This window comes from Delphinapterus leucas, chromosome 6 (assembly GCF_059928025.1).
Source record: "Delphinapterus leucas isolate spDelLeu-1000000601 "Yukka" chromosome 6, BTC_Dleu_Yukka2, whole genome shotgun sequence".
NCBI lineage: Eukaryota > Metazoa > Chordata > Mammalia > Artiodactyla > Monodontidae > Delphinapterus > Delphinapterus leucas.
Genome location: NC_143134.1, coordinates 116,487,014 through 116,511,322, shown reverse-complemented (window position 1 = coordinate 116,511,322; position 24,309 = coordinate 116,487,014). Strand labels below are relative to the sequence as shown.

The window sequence follows — 24,309 nt, the reverse complement described above, 5'->3', positions numbered from 1 at the left end:
CTAGAGCCCGCGAGCCACAACTACTGAGCCTGCGTGCCATGACTATTGAAGCCCGCACGCCTAGAGCCCATGCTCCGCAACAAGAGAAGCCACCGACCGCAATAAGAAGCCTGCGCGCTGCAACGAAGAGTAGCCCCTGCTAGCTGCAACTAGAGAAAGCCCGTGTGCAGCAACGAAGACCCAACACAGCCATAAATAAATAAATTTATCAGAAAAAAAAGGAGGAGCCTGGCTCCACATAGGTCCATCTGGAGAGACTGGGTAGGAAAGCAGGAGATGACTGGAGGGAGGGATCAGGGTTTGTGGCCAGGCAGCTGGCTGAGGCACCAGAAACGACCAAGATGGATCTGTGGAACAAATGAGTATTCCTTAGGGATTCTTGGGAACACGTGGGGTGGGGAACTGAAGGGAAAAAAGGCTGAATTTCCTGCATGCGGAATGGAATTTTTTCAGTTGGGAGTTAAAGGAAAGAATTAGCCTTAATGCTGGCAAACTTGGGGACAGGTGGATAACACTGTGGTAACCCTAACTTGGGAGCCATCGGACTTTGGTCCTGGGGTGGTACAGGCCCCCGCCAAAGGGGCAACAGCCACTTTGATTCGGTTCTGGGAAGCAGAAGATCTGCCGGCATCTATCAGTTCAAGCCCTCCTGCCTTCTGGAGGGAGATCAAGAGAGCACATGTCCGTGCCCTTTCATCTCTGCTCAAATGCGCACATCCTTCATTCTCAAAGCCCAGGCACAGGGAGATGCATGCGTCTCCAATCCGGTATGAGGGACATGCTCACTGATAACTGTTTTAGGTCTCTCCAAGGCTTTGCTCTAAAATGAACTGTTTTCAAAAGGCTTTCCCCTTCCCCTTCCCCTCCCCCACCCCCACCCCAGCAGTTTCTGAAATACGGTGATGCACCACAGGCTTCTGCATGGTCCCCTGCCTGGTTTTCCCTCCTCCAGCCTGACCTCCCCCAAGCCGGGCACCTGCTGTCGGCCAGGAGACCCGTGTTCAAGGCAAACCCAAGCCAACCACGCCCTTGCTCAAAACCCTCCTGGTCCCCTACTGCTCGTGGAGGCCAGAGCCTGAGCCCCCCACTCCCAGTGTCCAGGCTCTAAGCAACCTCACCCCGCTCTCCCACTCCAGCTGCTTCTCACGACACCCTCCTCCTGATTCTCTACTCTCCAGGCAGTTTTCCCAGCAAACATGTTTTTCCCCACTTCAGGGCTCTTGCACAAGCCGCTGTCTTTGTCTGGGATGCTCACATGCCACCTCTTCATCCAGCTTATTCATCTTTTAGGGCTTCCCTCCAGAAAACCCTTGCTGGTCCCCCAGCCTGGGATGGGTCCCCCTTTATTCACTCCTTTGCCTTTCCCTCCACAGTGCTCGGCTCACTTTGGTTTCTAGTTCGCTGTCAGTGATCAGATCTGGGCCGTGAGCGCCACCAGAGCAGAACTGAAGTCTGATGCCCGGGTGAGAACACACCCACCTTGCAGAGGGCCTGGCGTGTGAGGCCCTCAGGCTCAGAGTGTGAGCCCGTCACTCCCAGCTGTTCTGGGGGCTTTGGGGCATCAACGTAAATGCTTCTTTTTGACCAATGACCACTTCTTTTTGAAAGTCCTTTTAGATATCCCACAGTTTACGTCTGTTAATTTTATACTCAGAATTTGGAAACAACTTGCCTTTATTTTAAACTTCAGAGTCCATATTGGAAAATAAAACCTTGCTTTTTAAAAATGGGAGGGTTTGGCTGTTTGAAGGAATAGCTTAGCTTCTAGAAATTTACTTCACATATTAGAAGTCTGGGTAAATTTACCAGGAATCTAAATGTTCTCTAACTATTCAGAACTGTCAGAATGCCTAGTTTTTGTTCCTTGAGAGATCACAATTTTCCACACTGCCTATAGTTACTTTTAGAATCAGGCTCTAAACCTTTTAAAATCTATTACATTTGTAATTTTATTTAGCTATTTCCTGGAGGGAACTATAGGTTCTGAAAACCAAACACCCTCTAAATCAATAAAGCTACTTGGAAGTAAATGCTGTAGCCACGCTTCACAGCTCATTGCCTGCTTTTGTTATCACTTTGACCTGAACTGGGTATTTACAAGCAGTAGCTATCAGATAAAATTAAGCTGCAAATAACTGACCTGACTATTTCCCAGAACTATTTTTGCACTTTGAAGTAAATGGGAATAAACTTTTTGAGACAAAGAGAGTCTTATTTTTGAAATGTAGTAAGTTTTTCCCTCAGTGTTTTTTAAATTATGCTTCACAAGAAACAGTGCACCAAAGTGCAGCCAACTGGCTCTAAAATTTGCATTGGAAGGAGTTGGAATACACACCCACGTGGTTAATAACGTGCCAGTACTACATGAGGGTATCTTTACATGGAGTAAGAGACACATGTGTGAATAGTCCCAGGAAACCAGTTAGCGTAGAACCTTCCACAGAGGTTTAAAAGAATCGTTACAAAAGTAAAACCTATACTTGCTATTAGAGGCAAATAACCACTGAAGCAGCGTTCAAAGTCTCAAGCAGGAACTAAACGAACGAAGCAGCTGGAAATATCGAGGACTGACCTCAAGTCCCTCTCAGAGAATAACTCCCTCTCCCCCAAGGAAAACACCTACAGTGAGGACGTTGCCAGGGGAAAAAGAAATGGTTTCAGACATTTTTTCCTATATTGTACCTTCCAGGAATTATGTAACTCTTCCTCTTTTGATAAACAAATCCATCCCCAGGACAAGTTGGGTTTTCAAGAGGAATCCAGTACTAAAACCACAACCTGGATTTGGGCAGGGTCTGTCCATGGCAATCAGAGGTGCAGGGAGGCCTTAGCTGCCCTCAGGACGGATGGCCCCGCTGAGCCTCAGAATGGGATCTTTCTTCATTCTTTTTAATGAAACTGTGCCCCCCGCCCCCCGCCGCCATGGTAAACCCTCACACACCGTCCTGAGGACAGAAAGCACACTGGAGTTGCCTCCTGTTCCTTCAGTCTGACTTGTACACTGCAGGAGTCATTCTGATGCAAGGATGAGAAATGCAGTCTGATTGGCTCAAGGGGGCAGGGAAATCCTCGAAGCGGGGAAGGAATAGGAGCAGGCAGTGGAGCTAGGCTCACTCAGGGACAAGGAGGGTCTTACAGGAGAACAGAGGCCCGCACGGAGTCTCTTGGGAAGTACCTGCCAGGAAGAGGCAGCTGAGATGAGGTGATCAGGGACAAGGAGGGGGCATCTGTCCAAAAACTCAGCGGCAAGGGGCCATGGCACGAACTACATGTCCGCTGCAAGTGTGGACCTATCCTGTGGCCTGATGAGAGCCATCATGGTCACGCACGAGGGACATCTGGCCAGAGGCTTGAATAGGGGACTCATCCGAAGGGGAGGGGTCTGGGAGTATACGCTCAGTCTGATGAGAAGGGACACAGGTCAGCAAGGGGAGATGGTATTCGTTGAGTCAGCCCTTGGCTGAGGCCCACCAACCAATCTCTCAGAAGCCCAAGACAGCACTGGTTTGTTGTCCAAGAACAGAGTGTCACAAGAAAGAGCCAAGACAATTCATCCCACTTCACATAGCGCCCGATGGAGGCCACCCACAAGTCATAAATGGCAGAGGACATACAGGTGGCAACTGAAAGGGAGGAGTAGGAAAATAATGGCCTGAACAGTGGAGGTAGGGTGTCAGGAGAGGGCAGTGTTAAGGGCTTAGGGCTTCCCTGGTGGCGCAGTGGTTGAGAATCTGCCTGCCAATGCAGGGGACACGGGTTCGAACCCTGGTCTGGGAAGATCCCACATGCCGCGGAGCAACTAGGCCCATGAGCCACAAGTACTGAGCCTGAGCATCTGGAGCCTGTGTTCCACAACAAGAGAGGCCGCGATAGTGAGAGGCTTGCACACCGCGATGAAGAGTGGCCCCCGCTTGCCGCAACTAGAGAAAGCCCTCGCACAGAAACAAAGACCCAACACAGCCAAAAATAAAAAAAAATAAATTAATAAAAAAAAGAGCTTAGGGCTTATAGCCACACCACTGGGCCAAGGCCTGGCTCTACCACTCTCCAGTTATGTGACCCGGGGCAACCTCTCAGCACCTGCTTATTCACTGGGCCATTTTGTGAGTGTTCATTGAGATGGTGCATTAAAACACCTAGCAAGGTGCTGGGCACAGAGAAAGGAGAAAATCAACAGCAGCTCTTGTGATCATTTTGTGAGAGAGAAGAGGCCATCCTTAACAATCCTGGAGCACCTCTGCTAGATGAACCAGTGGGCTGCACCCTAATGCCGTCAACCCATCCTCCAATTGATTAACTTCAGGCAAGGTGGGAATGGGCTTGGGAGCTGTGCACACCAACATGCCCTCCACCTGCAGATCTGAGTGGAAAGGCACTGTAGTTTACAGCAAGCAGTAAGACGAGAACAAGGAAAGGATAAGGAAGCGTGAAAAAAGAATGATAATTCAATAACATGGCTTAAGTCTAAACAAACGGGAAAGACTTTTACTCCCCTACTAAAAGGCAAGATCTCTCATATTGGGCCCAACTAAATACGGTTTTTAAGGATCACACTTAAGACAAAACAACTTAAAATATTAAAATGCAAAATATAGTCAAAGATTTATAAAATGAATGCAAAGGAAAAATAAATCAGATTTCAAAGAATTAACACTAACGAAATAAAAGCAAATAATAAATGGAATCAAGATCATTTTGTATGGGACACACTTCATAATGAATCTGCAACTGTTATAAACTTCTATATAGTCATTCATTGGTATCCATGTGGGATTGGCCCCAGGACCCCTGCAGATACCAAAATCCAGGGATGCTCAAGTCCCTTATGTAAAATGGCATAGTGTTTGCATATAACCTACACACACCCTCCCCTACACTTAAGTCATCTTAACACCTAATACGATTAAATGCTATGTAAATAGTTGCCAGCACCTGGCAACTTCACGCTTTACTTTTTGGAACTTTGTGGATTTTTTTTCCCGAATATTTTCAGTCGAGAGTTGGCTGAATCCATGAATGCAGAACCTAGGGATATGGAGGGCCAACTGTATACTAAATAATGTAAGGCAGAAACTGTTAGAAATGCAAGGGGACTCTAAGACATATTTCTGTCCTTGATAGACCAGGTTGTCAAAAATGAAAAGTGTGAATGTTGTAATGATAAGAGCAACTTGAGAGATTACATCTTTTCCAGCGCCCATGAAATATTTATACCAACTGATGTCATATTAAACCACAAGACAAATATCAAACATTTTAAAAAACCTAGAAAGCATATGTGTCATATATTCTAAAACAATGTTAAAAAAAATTAGAGAGAAGACCATTTTTAAAAACCAAGGCCCTTCATAGTTGTGTTATGCATAATAGTGAAATAGTGAGCCAAAATAGTGTTATCCAAAAAGTGAAACCACTCACATATCCATCAAATGATGATAGATAAATAAAATGTGGTACATCCATTCAATGGAATATTATTTGGCAATAAGGAGGAATGAAATACTGATCATGCTCTAACAGGAATGAACCTTGAAAACATGATGCTCAGGGAAAGAAGCCAGTCATAAAAGACCACACTGTACAATTCAATTCATATGAAATGTCCCAAATAAGCAAATCTATGAAGACAGAAAGTAGATTAGCAGTTCATCTAGGGCTGAGGGTGAGGGGGTGGAAGGCAGGTGGCTAGAAGGAAAAGGAGTGACTATGAATGGGTATGGGGTTTCTCGTTGGGGTGATTAAAAAGTTCTAAAATTGACTGCACTTATGGTCGTACAACTCTGTGAATATACTAAAAACCATTGATTGTACATTTTAAATGGATGCTACATGAATTATAACTCAATAAAGCCATTTGAAAAAACCAAAAAAAACTCAAGCCCTTGAAAATTAAAAAAAAACACTACCTTAAATACACTTGGATAAAAGAAAAATTGAAACTATAATTACAGAACATTTAAAGATATCACTGAGTACACTATACATTAAAACATGTAGGATACAACAAAAGCAGCAATTAGATGGAAATATATACCCTTCACTGTTTTCCAAATGAAAGTAGAAAGAATAATATATATACAAATAAGCCAATAATTTGTTTACAATAACAAAACAACTTAAGGAAAGCAGAAGAAATGAATTATAAAAGACAAAAGCGTAAATTCCATATTTCGTCAAATTTAGGATGTCATCTATTATAAATTTAGGATGCACCATAATTTTATGTAACACTAAGAAAAACTGCTGCCAATTAAACAATGTCACAATGCTTTGTTAGCATCAACTGCAAGATGCATCCCAATTTGAGAGATTTAAAAATGTGGAGAAAAAAAGCACATCCTAGACTAATGGAATATAGTAGATTAGAAAGCAGGAAGACAATGTGACTGATAAACAAATACGAAGTCTAATTCTTTGGAAAGACCAACAGACGTACCTCTGGCAAAGCAAATTAAAAACAGAAAGAGAAAATAAAAATGCAAACAATTAGGAATGCAAAGCAAATATAACCATACATACACAGGAGGTTAAAATTTATAGTGACTATATAAAACCCTATGTTCAAAAAAATTAAGTGAGGAAAAACTTTATGCTAATAATTTCAAAAACTTGGGTCAAATGGACAATTTTATACTAACATTAAGTTTTCCAAATTAGATTTAAAAGAATTAGAAAATTAAATACACAATGCTCATAGAGGACAGTTAAAAGTTGTCAAAAATGTATCTCAAAAAACTTACACTAGATTTCTGAAAATACTAGGAGTCACTTCCATAAAACCTTTATTTCCCTTGTTCTTAATACTATTTTATATCATAAAGAGATAGAAAAATTTCATAAAATTACCGTAACTGTGAAAAACCAAACCACAAGAAATATTTTTCACCCATCAAACCGGCAAAGGAAAAGAAAAAAAAAAGCCCATGAAAATACACAGCATTTGTGCACATGGGGAAAATAGGCAATTTCTTCCCATTCTAATGAAAATATAAGTTGTTACAACCTCTCCGGAGAGTGTTTTGAAGTATACATGAAAAGGCACACAATTTTGCAAAGTTTTGACCCAGTAATCACACTTCCAGGAATTTATTACAAGGTAAGAATCCTAACTATATAGGTGATTTTTGCAACAGGGATGCCCACTGCAAAATTTTAATAGCAAAAATGTATAGACAAATGTCAATATTAGAGAGATCCCAGTTGCACAAATCCATGTGATGGGACTGAGTCATAGTATAGAAATGCAGGTAATAACATTAAATGTTCACGACAGAGTAAACATACAGATTTTATATGCATCCAAACGAATGAAAAGATATGAAGCAAAATAGGGATTATCTCTAGGTGGGAAAGCAAATGATACTAATTTTCTTCTCTTCCAAGTTCCTTGCAATGAACATGTATTATTTTCGAATCAGTAAAATCAATAATCATTATAATAATTCTGTTGGAACAAATCTTATATATTAATAATGTCCAGAGAATCAGAAGAGAGGGGTTTGGGCCTGAGTTCCCCCAGTTCAAGAAGATGTGGATAAACCAGTAAGAGTCCTGTGACCCTTCTGAGCTGCAGGCTGGGGAGGCTTGGGATTCACAGATCATTTGTATTAGCAGCAGAATATCCCTTGTTTCAAGACCCTTGTCGGGAAATTCCCATCTTTAGGAAGTATCAATAGCCTGTTCTAACCCAAGGAGCCAACCAATCACCTCTTTATCCATGGCCCATGCTGCTTCATGGAAATTTCTCAATTAGAAATTGTAAAAACATCTTATCTGGCAGTGAGCAGGTTTCTTAAAAAATAATAGTCCAATTCAGACTCCTACCTAGATAGGGAATACTGGGAACCATCTTCAGGCTTCGGATATATTCCCGAGTCCGCTTGTAATTATCTTCTTTAGACATCAGGTAGTCCAATTTCTCAAAGGTGGTCTTGTCTTTTCGATTCAACAGCTGGAGTGAGAAAAAAACAGAGTATGAGAGAGAAGAGAAATAAACTGGAAGAAGCAAAAGAGAAAGGATAACTGCAGATGAAAACTAAAAGGAAACGTCCCAAATGGCACGTCTATGATGTGCAGAATCCTGGGCAGAACTAAGGATTTTAAGGTGCTGTTCATGTAGAGATGGAGTGTTCCATAGCCTCGACTTTGTCATTTTTCATAGTCTCACTCTTGGAAGATACCCTCCAAAGTTACCTAGTCCCTTGTTCTAGATGATGCCAGAATCCCCTGCATAGCACCCACCTTCACGGCGCATAGACCCTACAACAGCAAGGAGCTCAGAGAGTAAAGCAAATTGCTCAAGGTCACCTAGAGCTATTTCACAGTCACATCAGGTCTCTCTCCCTGTGTCCACAGAGAGCTTCTTGCTCTCTCCTCAACATCTCTGCCATTGCTGAAGGCCCTGGAAGATCTCATACGTTTCACCTGCGTATGCTGTACACATAACCAGGCCATCTCTCCAATCTGGTCTATCTCCTCCAGATTCCCTGTGGTCTATGACTGTGTCATATTTACACTGGGTACGGTGTTCTACTCAAAATAAGCCAAACTTCTTTTCCATATGCAGTCATCTAAGGGTGATTTAGTTATGCAAATACAGGATGAGCAGGCACCCACAGCCCAGAGATTAGAGAAGTAAGAGTCTTCATGACTGAGATCTCTGGAATGTAAAGCTGGTCACCAGGGAAGGGATGGCTCAGTGTTCATAAGGAGGCTTCTTGGAAGAAAGAAATAGAAACTGAATCCTGGTTCTCCAGACTTGATGCTAAGGACTCATGCTGTGGTCATCCTGCAGGTCCCAAGTCAAGGCCCAGTGCCAGGAAATGGCAATAAGTCTCCTTGAATAAAATGGCTTTAAGAAAAGGAGTCTAGGCTGAGAGCAAGCTTGAAAAAGAGAATCTGGGGAAGGATGAGCCAGAGAGGGCTGGCTTTGGCACAGCATGTGACTGATGTTGGGCACCCCCAAGTTTAGCTTCCAGGGCCAGTGCCTCTGGGATCTTAGATCCATGGCGGAGCCCAGGAGTATAAATGGAGGTGTGGACCCTAGGCCAGGAGCATCCTTGGTCAAGTGTGGTGTTGAGACCCCATGGTCTGTGCAAGGACCGGGACCAGCAGCCCTGTCACATCAGTCAGACTGAGATAGGCCAGTGGTCAATAGCTCCATCACACAGCAGAGAGAAGTAGAACAGTGACTGTCCAGCACCAGGGGAAGCTGGCCTTTCGTACTGAAATAGCCCCTTTGGGTTCCTGGGACCCAGGTCTGCAAATTCCAAACTAAGGCCATGCCTGGTGCACCAGCGAACTCAGGCTGCGTCGGCCAATTCCTTGATCCTCAGCCTCTGGAGTCACAGGGGGTGCAGCCTCTGGAGTGCACAGAGGGTGCAGCCTAGCTGAGCAGTGACAGCTTAAGGACTTCAGAGAGGAGAGGCAAAAGAAAAACCCGAAAGGAAGGTTCCAGTGCTGGAAAAGTTGGAGAGTAAATAGCAAGCTGTTTTTTTTTTTTTTTTTCCATTGAGAAATTCAGGACACATCAGGGTGGGGATGCTACACAGATGCTAGGGATGATGGCTGCCTAACTGGCTTGCTAATTTAAGGCTGTTATTCATCACATTAACAAATGGACAGGAAATCACTCCATCTCCCATTTGCTGTTTGTAAAGTACGGTAACATACAACTCATCTGGTCTTTACAAAGCCCAGGGACGAAAATGGAGCCAGGGTTATTGCCACTATTTCAGGTTCATAATCACAAGGATTAAGTGACTTGTCAGAGTATCCTTGGGGAACTTGATTCAATAGAGGAGAAAAATGTATATTATAGCAACATGGTAAGTAAGTAAATAGAGACCAAGAACCCAGACAAACAACAAGTAAATTATGGGTGAGGGAAGCGTCAAGGAAAGCTGTATAGAGAGAGGCATTTGAAATGAACATTTAAGGATAAGGAATTCACTAAATGAACTACCTATACCCAGATGAGAACCAGATACTCTAGTTGTGAATTGCCCCATTGTAAAGTTGAGCAGGTCCCTCACCCCCTTGGCTGGCAGGTCATCTCTTTATTAATGAAACCTAGAACCACACCGAATCCTTTGGCAGCCACCATGTTCATCCAGCAGTCAGACAAATCCCTATGTTATCCTCACACACACTGCAGCTGAGCCATCCTGGGGCCCAATGCTCCCTCCACTGGGTCTCTGGACCCAGCTGAGGGATTGCCCTTGTCCCCTGGCATGTTTGGCCTATCTGCCTAGCCTGTCAAGTGCCTCTATGCATGGCACCACAGAGCTGATCAGCAGGACATCTGTGTCCCGACATAGACATGACCAGGCCAACATGATTCGAGCCCTGGAGGATGTCCCTAAAAACCACCCTGAAGATTGACCTCAAACCAACAACTGGGGTTCTTTAGTGGAGTGGGACAACCAAAGGCAGCCACATTTGCATGCTTCCTAAATTTAAAACCAGGCTCCTCCAGGCCACACCTCTTTCTGTTAACCTTTTCTCTACACACATACTTCCTACCCACCCTCCATCCCTGCCCACACACACTCACACACACATTCAGAAGGGCTGGGACTGGTTAACTACACTCATCGGCTCCATTCTGTGCCCACAAGCGAGATCCAGGATGGCACCAGATTCCTCAACAGGAATGCACAGCATGCTAGAAGACATGAAAAAAGCTCAGAACATCTATCTCCCATGCAAGCCTTTGAATACTACTTGAGAACTTCCCCCAGAAAAATGAAAAGAATAAACCAAGTCCAGGAAGATATGGGATATAGGAAACAGTGGACCCAGTCCAGCAGTAGTAAAGGGAGATGACAGATAAACAGCAAGACTCAAGAATGACTGGTCTACATCTATCGAGCCCAGAAGAGATGTCTCCAGAGAAAGAGAAGTCTTGATAGAAAACCTGACAGAACAGCACATTTGTGGGGGGGGTCGGGGGGGTGGATATATTTATTATGTATAATAAAAATAAAATTAAATGAAATAAAGATTTTATATACAATATATAAAAATCTGGTAAGATATTATATATGTTTATGTGTGTATTTACATATACATATAAAATATCTGGTAGATAAGTGGTAGCTAGAGTAAGAATTTTTCCTTAAAAGAGATTTAGAGGAACTTCCCCGGTGGCGCAGTGGTTAAGAATACGCCTGCCAATGCAAGGGACACGGGTTCAAACCCTGGTCCGGGAAGATCCCACATGCCGCGGAGCAACTAAGCCCGTGCGCCACAACTACTGAGCCTGTGCTCTAGAGCCCGCGAGCCACAACTACTGAAGCCCACGTGCCTAGAGCCCGTGCTCTGCAACAAGACCAGCCACTGCAGTGAGAAGCCTGCGCACTGCAACGAAGAGTAGACCCCACTCTCCGCAACTAGAGAGAGCCCACGCGCAGCAACGAAGACCCAATGCAGCCAAAAATAAGTAAAGTAAGGAAAAAAAAAAAAGAGAGAGAGAGATTTAGAAATGCCGGGGAAACAAAAGAGTATTCCAGAAAAGACATGTTATTCGTAGTTAACCACTTGACTATACAGAGAACCATAGTTGCACATTCCTAATAATTAAAACATGAATACTCATTTAATAAAAGAGATTTAACCATAGTAACATGAGCATTTTTGAAGAATGAGGAAAGGTGGTTCAGGAAAACGAAACCAACATCCATCATACGAAGAAGTCACCACATACTGTCTAAAGTGAGTGGATCAAGAAATTGTAGCAAAAACTCATTGATGGAAACATGGCAGAAATTACCAGAAGAAACCACTAAATAACTCTGAGTGTCTGCCTCTGGGGGAACGAATGGGGTACGGAGAGACAGAGCAATGAGTGTTAGTTGTTTCACTAAGACTTTCAGTACTTAGTGATTTTTAAAATTCATGTGCATGTATTATGCTGGAAAAATTCTTTTAAGATTTAATTTTTTAAACATAGGATTTGTTTATTCAAAATATAACAGCATTTACTTGTACATTTTTTTTTTGTTTGTTTGTTTTTTTGTGGTACGCGGGCCTCTCACTGTTGTGGCCTCTCCCGTTGCGGAGCACGGGCTCCGGACGTGCAGGCTCAGCGGCCATGGCTCACGGGCCCAGCCGCTCCGCGGCATGTGGGATCCTCCCGGACCGGGACACGAACCCGTGTCCCCTGCATCGGCAGGCGGACTCTCAACCACTGTGCCACCAGGGAAGCCCAACTTTTACATGTTTTAAACTTTTATTACAAGTAGAGCCATAAACTGAAAACCTCATGTGAATTGAGGGTCCTTTAGATTTTAGAGTTTACAGGAAGCCTCAGGAAGAAACCATCAGAACTACATGGAAGAAACCATCAGAACTACATGCAAGAAAACAAATTATCTGCCTACCTAAGTCAAACAGATACTAAAAGCATTCATGTTCAGGAAAAGAGGTAAGGAAATAAAATTAAGGAAAAGTTCACTAAATACAACAGGCAACTTCACTTCTAGTAAAGTTTAGAAGTATTGGGCCACCCTGAGATTTCCCTTCCATAATATTTATCACGATTGTGATCATCTGTACGATTATATCTGTGGTTCCCTCAGCAAATGAAGACTCCCATGAAGGTGGTGACCATGCTGGTTGTATTCACTCCACTATTCCCTGCAACTGGTATGGTTCCTGACACAGAGAAAACACTGCCTAAAGATCTGTTGAACAAAAGAATGAGAAAACAATGACAATTTAAAAATTCAACTCCTTGGAAATTTTTGAACACTCCAATAATTCTTGGGTAAAAGAAGAAATAAAAGCCAAGGTAATGGACTATTTACAAACCATAAACATATAGAACGTATAGATCACTATACGTTAAACTATGTGATGAGGCCAAAACTGTACTGAGAGGAAAAACGGATGGTCTTTAACTCTTATATAATTAAACAATATGAATATAAATGAACTTAACATTCAACTCAAGAAACTAGGAAAACTGGGTGGGGGGAGGGGAGCAGGAGTAAGAGAAATTGATTAATAGATAAAATTAGGAATTATGTTTTTAAAAAAATATATAACTAAACACCTAACCTATAGACATGATAACTAAACCCAAGAACTAAATTTTATAAAAATCACAATAAAACAGGTAAAATCTCTATTAAGTAAGGCAAAATGCAAAAATATACATTAGGATTGAGAAAGGGGCAAAACCACATATGCAAAGTGAACTAAAATTACAAGGTAAAAATAAAATCCCTGAATATTGATTTTAAATAATTTTCATGGTGGCAAGTATCAGCTGCAAGGGATAAATGGAACCCATAAACCACAGGGTCAAATGTCACGAAGATCACAAATCTTGGTCAAATACCTGAAGAAGCAGGTTGCTTTTGGAAATTTCCCTTATCATGCTCTGAGAGCCTGTATGTGGCACTCATACTTGACTAATGATGAAAAATTCCCTTCTTCTGGTAAATAGTTCAAAACAGGAAGCTGTCTCCATAGAAGAAAAAAATAAGGCCCTCCAAATCTACTTTATGAGGACGTTGGTATCTTGTTCCCTTGCCTTGAGAGAATAACATTTCTTGATACATGGAAATGTTTTTCAACAAAATAACATTTCTTGATACGTGGAAACGCTTTTCAATGAAGAACCCGTTGCTTCAAATACGTTAAAACTGGCTCAAAATTCTATTTTAATTCCAGTGTCTATTGTTGGTATGGAAAGAATTTTTAGTGCTGCGGATAATCTATGGACCAATGGATTCAACAGACTGAGTATGGAATGAAACTAGGGTGCTTTAAAAAAAGTAATTTTTACCTCTTTAGATACAAACTATTGGTTTCTGAAAAATAAACTACAAAGTCATATATCTAATGTAAAATATTAGATGCAATGGAGACTGTTATAAGTAACATAAGAGAAAACTATGACTTTGAAATTTAGTAAGTGTCCTGGCTAGCTGTCCATATCTGTCTTTGACTAAGGCTATTTTAAACTCTGTACAGATAGATGTTAACCTGTAGAAAACGTAGTAATGCAAATAATTCCAGTCCATATAAAGGCATATGATGTCTCATGGAATCCCACTGATCATCACCCTGGGAAAACTGACTAATTTTCTATCCATTTTAAAGATTATTCCCTGGTGGCGCAGTGGTTGAGAGTCCGCCTGCCGATGCAGGGGACACGGGTTTGTGCCCCGGTCCGGGAAGATCCCACATGCCGCGGAGCGGCTGGGCCCGTGAGCCATGGTCGCTGAGCCTGCGTGTCCGGAGCCTGTGCTCCGCAACGGGAGAGGCCACAACAGTGAGAGGCTCGCGTACCGCAAAAAAAAAAAAAAAAAAAAAAGATTATGTCAGCCTTCTTTACCTGACCATAAAAGTGTAGTAGTCTCAGTTCTCTTGGAATACAGTTGTAATATCTTACTGGTTCTCATACTAATTAATGAGTTAAATAAAATATTTGACAAGTATTCATTTATACTTGTATGAGTCATGATTTTATCTTTTAAAAAATTATTAACAGTTTATATGCACATACACATATACACATACATACATTCACATGCATACATACATACACAATGCATAATCTTGTAGGACAATTTTAATCATGTATTTCCAATAATTTTGCTAATTAAAAAAAAAAAATCTGCTCATGGCAACCCCAGGAGACATTCCCACAAAGCCCCAAGAGCAGGGCCAGGAGGATGTGATTGGTCCTTGAACAGAAGTTTGCCAAGGGCCCATCCTGGGTCCAGAGTTGGTCTGTGTGGGTGAGGAGCCAAGTACCCAATGTACACCCCAATTTGTTCAACCTGGTTGAGCCATGGGAAAGGCTGGCTAAGGCAAGGAAGGGTCAGAAACACTATGAGAGTGCTCTGGAAGGAGAGAACAAACTCCATTATGGGAAGGAGGAACCAGGAAGAGGTGGTCATAGAAATGAGTCTTGAAGGATTTCAACCAGCAGAAATGGGGCTGGAGAGGCTCCAGAAGCAAAAGAATGCACGAGCAGTGGCCTGGAGGTAGGAAAACACAGGGATGCTTAAGGGAGCAGCAGTATGGCAGAAATGCAGGCAAGTGTTGCCCTGTACAAGGCTGGAAGGTGAGAGAGAGATGGAAACTTCCCATTTGGCAAAGTTTTTTTTTTTTTAATAGATGTTTATTGGAGTATACTTGCTTCACAATACGGTGCTGGTTTCTGTTGCACAACAAAACAAATCAGCCGTATGCATACACATGTCCCCATATCCCCTCCCTCTTGAGCCTCCCTCCCATCCTCCCTGTCCCAGCCCTCTAGGTCATCGCAGAGCACCCAGCCGATCTCCCTGTGCTATGCTGCTGCTTCCCACCAGCCAACTATTTTACATTGGGGCGATGCTACTCTCACTTCGCCCCAGCTTCTCCCTCCCACCCCATGTCCTCAAGTCCATTTTCTATGTCTACCTCTTTATTCCTGCCCTGCAACTAGGTTCATCAGTATCTTTTTGTTTTTTTAGATTCCATATATATGTGTTCGCATACAGTATTTTTTCTCTTTCTGACTTAACTTCACTCTGTATGACAGACTCTAGGTCCATCCACCTCACTACAGATAACTCAATTTTGTTTCTTTTTATGGCTGAGTAATATTCCATTGTATATATGTGCCACAACTTCTTTATCCATTCATCTGTCGATGGACACTTAGGTTGCTTCCATGTCCTGGCTATTGTAAACAGTGCTGCAATGAACACTGGGGTGCGTGTGTCTTTTTGATTTATGGTTTTCTCAGGGTATATGCCCAGTAGTGGGATTGCTGGGTCATACGGTAGTTTTACTTTTAGATTTTTAAGGACCCTCCATACTGTTTTCCATAGTGGTTGTATCAATTTACATTCCCACCAACAGTGCAGGAGGGTTCCCTTTCACCACACCCTTTCCAGCATTTATTGTTTCTAGATTTTTTGATAATGGCCATTCTAACTGGCGTGAGGTGATACCTCATTGTAGTTTTGACTTGCATTTCTCTAACAATTAGTGATGTTAAGCATCTTTTCATGTGCCTCTTGGCCATCTGTATGTCTTCCTTGGTGAAATGTCTATTTAGGTCTTCTGCCCATTTTTTAACTGGATTGTTTGGTTTTTTTGATATTGAGCTCCATGAGCTGTTTGTATATTTTGGAGATTAATCCTTTGTCTGTTGTTTCATTGGCAACTATTTTCTCCCATTCTGAGGGCTGTCTTTTTGTCTTGTTTATGGTTTCCTTTGCTGTGAAAAAGCTTTTAAGTTTTATTAAGCCCCATTTGTTTATTAAGTCCCATTTGTTTATTTTTGTTTTTATTTCCGTTACTCTAGGAGGTGGATCAAAAAAGATCTTGCTGTGGTTTATGTCAAAGAGTGTTTTCCATGTTTTCCTCTAAGAGTTTTATAGTGCCTCGTGTTACATTTAAGACTTTAATCCGTTTGGAGTTTATTTTTGTGTATGGTGTTAGGGAGTGTTCTAATTTTATTCTTTTACAGGTAGCTGTCCAGTTTCCCCAGCACCACTTATTGAAGAGGCTATCTTTTCTCCATTGTATGTCTTTGCCTCCTTTGTCGTAAATTAGGTGCCCATATGTGTGTGGGTTTATCTCTGGGCATTCTACCTTGTACCATTGATCTATATTTCTGTTTTTGTTCCAGTACCATACTGTCTTGATTACTGTAGCTTTGTGGTATAGTTTGAAGTCAGGGAGCCTGATTCCTCCAACTCTGTTTTTCTTTCTCAAGATTGCTTTGGCTATTCGGGGTCTTTTGTGTTTCCATACAAATTTTAAAACTTTTTTGCTCTAATTCTGTGAAGAATGCCATTGGTACTTTGATAGGGATTGCACTGAATCTGTAGATTGCTTTGGGTAGTATAGTCATTTTCACAATATTGATTCTTCCAATCCAAGAACATGGTATATTTCTCCATCTGTTTATGTCATCTTTGATTTCTTTCATCAGTGTCTTATAGTTTTCTGAGTACAAGTCTTTCACCTCCTTAGGCAGGTTTATTCCTAGGTATTTTATTCTTTTTGTTGCAGTGGTAAATGGGAGTGTTGCCTTAATTTCTCTTTCTGATTTTTTGCTGTTGGTGTATTAGGGATGCCAGAGATTTCTGTGCATTAATTTTGTATCCTGCAACCTTACCAAATTCATTGATTAGTTCTAGCAGTTTTCTGGTGGCATCTTTAGGATTTTCTATGTATAGTATCATGTCAACAGCAACAAGTTTTACTTTTTCTTTTCCAATTTGTATTCCTTTTATTTCTTTTTTTTCTCTGATTGCTGTGGCTAGGACTTCCAAAACTATGTTGAATAAGAGTGGCGAGAGTGGACATCCTTGTCTTGTTCCTGATCTTAGTGGAAATGCTTTCAGTTTTTCACCATTGAGTACAATGATTGCGGTGGGTCTGTCATATAAGGTGTTTATTATGTTGAGGTAGGTTCCCTCTATGACCATTTTCTGGAGAGTTTTTATCATAAACGGGTTTTGAATTTTGTCAAAAGCTTTTCCTGCATCTATTGAGATGATCACATGGTTTTTATTCCTTAATTTATTAATGTGGTATATCACATTGATTGATTTGCATATATTGAAGAATCCTTGCATCCCTGGGATAAATTCCACTTAATCATGGTGTATGATCCTTTTAATGTGCTGTTGGGTCCCGTTTGCTAGTATGTTGTTCAGGATTTTTGCATCTATGTTTTTCAGGGATATTGGTCTATAATTTTCTTTTCTTGTGATATCTTTTTCTGGTTTGGGTATCAGGGCGATGATGGCTTTGTAGAATGAATTTGGGAGTGTTTCTCCCTCTGCAATTTTTTGGAAGAATTTGAGAAGGATGGGTGCTAGCTCTTCTCTAAATGTTTGATAGAATTCGCCTGTGAAGCCATCTGGTCCTGGACTTTTGTTTGCTGGAAGATTTTTAATTATGGTTTCAATTTCATTACTTGTGATAGGTCTGTTTATATTTTCTAATTCTTCCCGGTTCAGTCTTGGAAAATTGTACCTTTCCAAGAATTTGTCCATTTCTTTGTGGTTGTCCATTCTATTGGCATATAGTTGTTTGTAGTAGTCTCTTATAATCCTTTGTATTTCCACAGTGTCAGTTGTGATTTCTCCTTTTTCATTCCTAATTTTATTGATTTGCGTCTTCTCCCTTTTTTTCTTGATGAGTCTGGCTAAGGATTTATCAATTTTGTTTATCTTCTCAAAGAACCAGCTTTTAGTTTTATTGATCTTTGCTATTGTTTTCTTCGTTTCTATTTCATTTATTTCTGCTCTGATCTTTATGATTTCTTTCCTTCTACTGACTTTGGGTTTTCTTTGTTCTTCTTTCTCTAGTTGTTTTAAGTGTAGATTTAGATTGTTTATTTGAGATTTTTCTTGTTTCTTGAGGTGAGACTGTATTGCTATAAACTTCCCTCTTAGGACTGCTCTTGCTGCATCCCACAGGTTTTAGGTCATCACGTTTTCATTGTCATTTGTTTCTATATACTTTTATATTTCTTCTTTGATTTCTTCAGTGATCTCTTGGTTATTTAGTAGTGCACTGTTTAGCCTCCATGTGTTTGTGTTTTTTACGGTTTTTTTTCCTGTAATTGATTTCCAGTCTCACAGCGTTGTGGTCAGAAAAGATGCTTGATATAATTTCAATTTTCTTAAATTTTCCAAGGCTTGATTTGTGACCCAAGATGTGATCTATCCTGGAGAATGTTCCATTTGCCCTTGAGAAGAAAGTGTATTCTGCCACTTTCGGGTGGAATGTTCTATAAATATCAATTAGATCTGTCTAGTCTATTGTGTCATTTTAAAGCTTGTGTTTCCTTATTTATTTTCTGTTTGGATGATCTGTCCATTGATGTAAGTGGGGTGTTAAAGTCCCCTACTATTATTGTGTTACTGTTGATTTCTCCTTTCATGGTTGTTAGCATTTGCCTTATGTATTGATTCCTATGCTGGGTGCATAAACATTTATAATTGTTATATCTTCTTCTTGGATTGATCCCTTGATCATTATGTAGTGTGCTTCCTTGTCTCTTATAATATTCTTTATTTTAAAGTCTACTTTATCTGATATGAGTATTGCTACTCCAGCTTTCTTTTGATTTCCATTTGCATGGAATATCTTTTCCATCCCTTCACTTTCAGTCTGTATGTGTCCCTAGGTCTGAAGTGGGTCTCCTGTAGACAGCATATATATGGGTCTTTTTTTTTTTTTTATCCATTCAGCCAGTCTGTGTCTTTTGGTTGGGGCATTTAATCCATTTACATTCAAGGTTATTATCGATATGTATGTTCCTATTACCATTTTCTTAATTGTTTTGGGCTTGTTTTTGTGAGTCTTTTCCTTCTCTTGTGTTTCCCACTTAGAGAAGTTCCTTTAGCATTTGCTGTAAACCTGGTTTGGTGGTGCTGAATTCTCTTAGCTTTTGTTTGTCTGAAAAGCTTTTGACTTCTCCATCGAATCTGAATGAGATCCTTGCTGGGTAGAGTAATCTTGGTTGTAGGTTCTTCTCTTTCATCACTTTAAGTATATCCTGCCACTCCCTTCTGGCCTGCAGAGTTTTCCCTGAAAAACCAGCTGATAATCTTATGGGGATTCCTTTGTATGTTATTTTTTGTTTTTCCCTTGCTCCTTTTAATATTTTTTCTTTGAATTTAATTTTTGTTTATTTGATTAATATGTGTCTTGGTGTGTTTTTCCTAGGGTTTACCCTGTATGGGACTCTCTGTGCTTCATGGACTTGGGTGACTATTTCCTTTCCCACGTTAGGGAAGTTTTTGACTATAATCTCTTCAAATATTTTCTCAGACCCTTTCTTTTTTCTCTTCTTTTTCTGGGACCCCTATAATTCGAATGTTGGTGCATTTAGTGTTGTCCCAGTGGTCTCTGAGATTGTCTTCAATTCTTTTCATTCTTTTTTCTTTATTCTGTTCCTCGGCAGTTATTTTCCACCATTTTGTCTTCCAGCTCACTTATTCGTTCTTCTGCCTCAGTTATTCTGTTATTGATTCCTTCTAGTGTATTTTTCATTTCAGTTACTGTGTTGTTCATCTCTGTTTGTTTGTTCTTTAGTTCTTCTAGATCTCTGTTAAACATATCTTGTATTTTCTCAATCTGTGCCTCCATTCTATTTCCTAGATTCTGGATCATTTTTACTATCATTACTCTGAATTTTTTTTCAGGTAGATTGCCTATTTTCTCTTCATTTATTTGGTCTTGTAGGTTTTTACCTTGCTCCTTCATCTGTGACATGTTTGTTTGCCATCTTTTTTTTTTTTTTTTTTAGTGAGTGGGATTGTGTTCTTGTCTTACTGGTTGGCCTGAGGCTTCTAACACTGGGGTTTGTAGGCTATTGGATAGAGCTGGGTCTTGGTGCTGAGATGAGGAACTCTGTGAGACCTCACTCCTATGAATATTCCCTGGGGTTTGAGGTTCTCTATTAGTCCAGTGGTTTGGACTCGGAGCTCCCACCGCAGGAGTTTTGGCCCAGCCCCAGGTTTGTGAATCAAGATCCCACAAGCCACCTGGGGTGGCAAAAATCACAGCAGTAACAAAGTAAAAAATAAAATTAGACTAGGAAACTAACATATATGTTAGGAAAAATAAAAATATAGATGAATCAACAACCAGAAGGTACATCAGTACCACAATAGTAAAAAAGAGGAGGAGAGAAAAGAGAAAGAAAAAAAGGGGGGAGGCCTTGACTGTGGAGGGCGGGGCTTAAGCAAGGGTGAGGTTTGTGTGGTGGGCAGGGGCAATGCTCAGGACCCACAGGGCTGGAAAAGGCCCTGGGGGCTGTGGGGGTGGAGCTTAGGCTCAAGGAACAGAAGAGGCCCAGGCGTGCCCCCCACCCCTGGTCTCAGAGGGCAGGGGACCTCACCTGGGAGCCCAGCAGGCTTCCTGAGCTCGAGTGGGTGGGGCAAACGCCCTCCACTCCTCTCCCAGAGGGCCCCCCCGCCTGCCTCTCCTGATCTCCCCAGCCTCAGGGGCGCCGATCCTATCTGGCCTCCACTTCTCCTGCCCCCTCAGTCCCCCTACATCCTACCAGTTCACTTTGGGCTTCCTCCCATCTCCTTGGGCGTCAGAGTCCCCCACCAGCGGCCGGCAGGTGCCCTAGTTGTGGGGAGATGCTAACTCCGTGTCTTCCCACATGGCCACCTTGACCTGGCAAAGTATGTTTTTGATTTGGCCATTCTGGATACTGTGGACATGTGATGACCAATTTGACTGCTTATTCTATTTTTCCGAATATTTCAACTCAACTTGCCAACAGGGTGCCAATCACAAGCAGCTAAGCATGAACAGTGAATACTAATCAAAGGGGAAATAATGAGTTGATTGTGGCTGTGTTTGAACAGGAAATTCCTCTGGCCAACTCTTGCATCTCTGCCGCACGTGACTTGGGGTTCTGGGTGGCTATGTTGCTAGTGGCAGCAGATGCTCCACTGGCCACAGCTGAAAGGTTTATGGTTTGTTTTCTAGTGTCAGGAAGTAGGTGTGAAGTAGGTATGAAACCTTTTGATATTTGCTGCCATTGCCAAAATGCCTCTACTATGTCCTTTGTACTCTGCAAGAATCTCCCTACCCGAGGGCTTTCATCAAGTGCCACATTCCCAAATGCAAGTTTTCCTCAAAAACACCCATCGAGACAAACCAAAAACCATCTCTCTCATCCAAGCTCGGTATCTTCCCTAACTCTAAGGGATCGCTGAAATTCAGGGTTAAAAATTCAAATGACAGTTTAAAATAGATTGACAAAATATTCATTATTATAAAACTAGAGGTAGTGTAATGAATGTTAAAATGATGGATTAAAAAGAGCAGCAGCAAAATGGTTATATCATGCATCAAAAAGAATAAAATACCTGGGAATAATTCTACTTAAGGAGGAAAAAAACCTGTACTCTGAAAACTGTAAGACGCTGATGAAAGAAACTGAAGACAATACAAACAGATGGAAAGATATATCGCATTCTTGGACTGGAAGAATCAATATTGTTAAAATGACCATACAACCCAAGGCAATCTACAGATTCAATGCAATCCCTATCAAATTGCCAATGGCATTTTTCACAGAATTAGAGCAAAAAAGTTTTTTAATTTGTATGGAAACACAAAAGACCCCAAATAGGCAAAACAATCTTGAGAAAGAAGAACAAACCTGGAGGAATCACACTCCCTGACTGCAGACTATACTACAAAGCTACAGTAATCAAAAGAGTATGGTACTGTCACAAAACAGACATATAGAACAGGATAGAAAGCCCAGAAATAAACCCACACACTTATGGGCAATTAATTAATCTATGACAAAGGAGGCAAGAATATACAATATAGAAAAGATAGTCTCTTCAATAAGTGGTACTGGGAAAACTGGACAGCTACATGTAAAAGAATGAAATTAGAACATTCTCTAACACCATATACAAAAATAAACTCAAAATGGATTAAAGACCTAAATATAAGACCAGATACTATAAAACTCCTAGAGGAAAACAAAGGCAGAACACTCTTTGACATAAATCACCACAATATTTTTTTAGATCCATCTCCTAGAGTAATGGAAATAAAAACAAAAATAAACAAATGAGACCAAATTAAACTTAAAGCTTTTGCACAGCAAAGGAAACCATAAACAAAATAAAAAGGACTGGGAGAAAATATTTGCAAACAATGCGACTGACAAGGGATTAATTTCCAAAATATACAAACAGCTCATACAGTTTAATATCAAAAAAACAAACAACCCAATCAAAAAATAGGCAGAAGACCTAAATAGACATTTCTCCAAAGAAGACATACAGATGGCCAACGGGCACATGAAAAGATGCTCAATATCGCTAATTATTAGAGAAATGAAAACCAAAACTACAATGAGGTATCACCTCACACCAGTCAGAATGGCCATCATTAAAAAGTCTACAGGCTTCCCTGGTGGCGCAGTGGTTGAGGGTCCGCCTGCTGATGCAGGGGACACGGGTTAGTGTCCCGGTCCGGGAAGATCCCACATGCCGCGGAGCGGCTAGGCCTGTGAGCCATGGCCGCTGAGCCTGCACGTCCGGAGCCTGTGCTCCGCAACGGGAGAGGCCACAACAGTGAGAGGCCCACGTACCTCAAAAAAAAAAAAAAAAAAGTCTACAAATAATAAATGCTGGAGAGGGTGTGGAAAAAAAGCAAAACCTCCTACACTGTTGGTGGGAATGTAAACTGGTGCAGCCACTTTGGAGAACAGTAGGGAGCCTCTTTAAAAAACTAAAAATAGAGTTGCCATATGATCCAGCAATCCTACTCCTGGACATACCCCCAGACAAAACTCTAATTTGACAAGATACATGCACCCACTCTGTTCATAGAAGCACTACTTACAATTGCCAAGACAGGGAAGCATCCTAAGTGTCCATCGACAGATGAATGGACAAAGAAGGTGTGGTACATATATACAATGGAATACTACTTAGCCATAAAAAGAATGAAATAATGCCAGTTGCAGCAACATGGATGGACCTAGAGATTATCACACTAAGTAAGCCAGAAAGAGAAAGACAAATATATGATACCACTTATATGTGGAATCTAAAAAAATGATACAAATGAACTTATTTACAAAACAGAAACAGATTCACGAACATGGAAAACATACTCATGGTTACCAAAGGGGATAGGGTGGTGGGGTGGTGGCGGGGAGAAAAAAAGAAAAAGAAAAAGGTCTCATAGTGCAATTTCATGTTAACTTGTTCACTAATTATACAACAAAATTGCTGGAAGGACTTCCCTGGTGGCGCACTGGTTAAGAATCCGCCTGCCAATGCAGGGGACACAGGTTTGGGCCCTGGTCCGGGAAGATCCCACACGCCGCGGAGCAACTAAGCCCGTGTGCCACAACTACTGAGCCTGTGTGTCACAGCTACTGAAGCCCGTGCTCCACAACAAAAGAAGCCACCACAGTGAGAAGCCTGCACACCGCAACGAGAGAGTAGACCCCATTTGCTGCAACTAGAGAAAGCCCGTGCACAGCAACGAAGACCCAACGCAGCCAAAAATTAATTAATTAATTTTTAAAAAATAAATAAAATTGCTGGAATAATTTTTTTTTTAAGAAAAAAAAAAAACAGTTACATCAGAGATTCCTGTTCTGGAGGAGTGGTGAGTACAGACACACCCCCAGCCCAGCAAAGGGTGGGGGAGTGCTAAAACTTGTCCTTAATCAGGGAAGTGAAAACACCAGAGCTATGTCGTAGGGCGATCACTCCACGGGTGGTGTGAGGAAGACAGTAAGACCAGAAGCAAGGAAACCAGCTAGAAGATGATGAT

General features: G+C 41.4%; 1 protein-coding gene across 9 annotated transcripts in view; it reads right to left on the bottom strand.

Annotated features, from left to right (window-relative positions):
• Positions 1-24,309, bottom strand: part of RALGPS1 (Ral GEF with PH domain and SH3 binding motif 1) — a 289,275-nt gene that overhangs the window by 143,234 nt on the left and 121,732 nt on the right. For all 9 annotated transcript variants that reach the window (XM_089913761.1, XM_089913763.1, XM_089913759.1 and 6 more), the window contains one exon: positions 7,825-7,951. In XM_089913761.1, the coding sequence (XP_089769887.1) occupies positions 7,825-7,951 (127 nt within the window). The remainder of the gene's footprint in view (positions 1-7,824; positions 7,952-24,309) is intronic.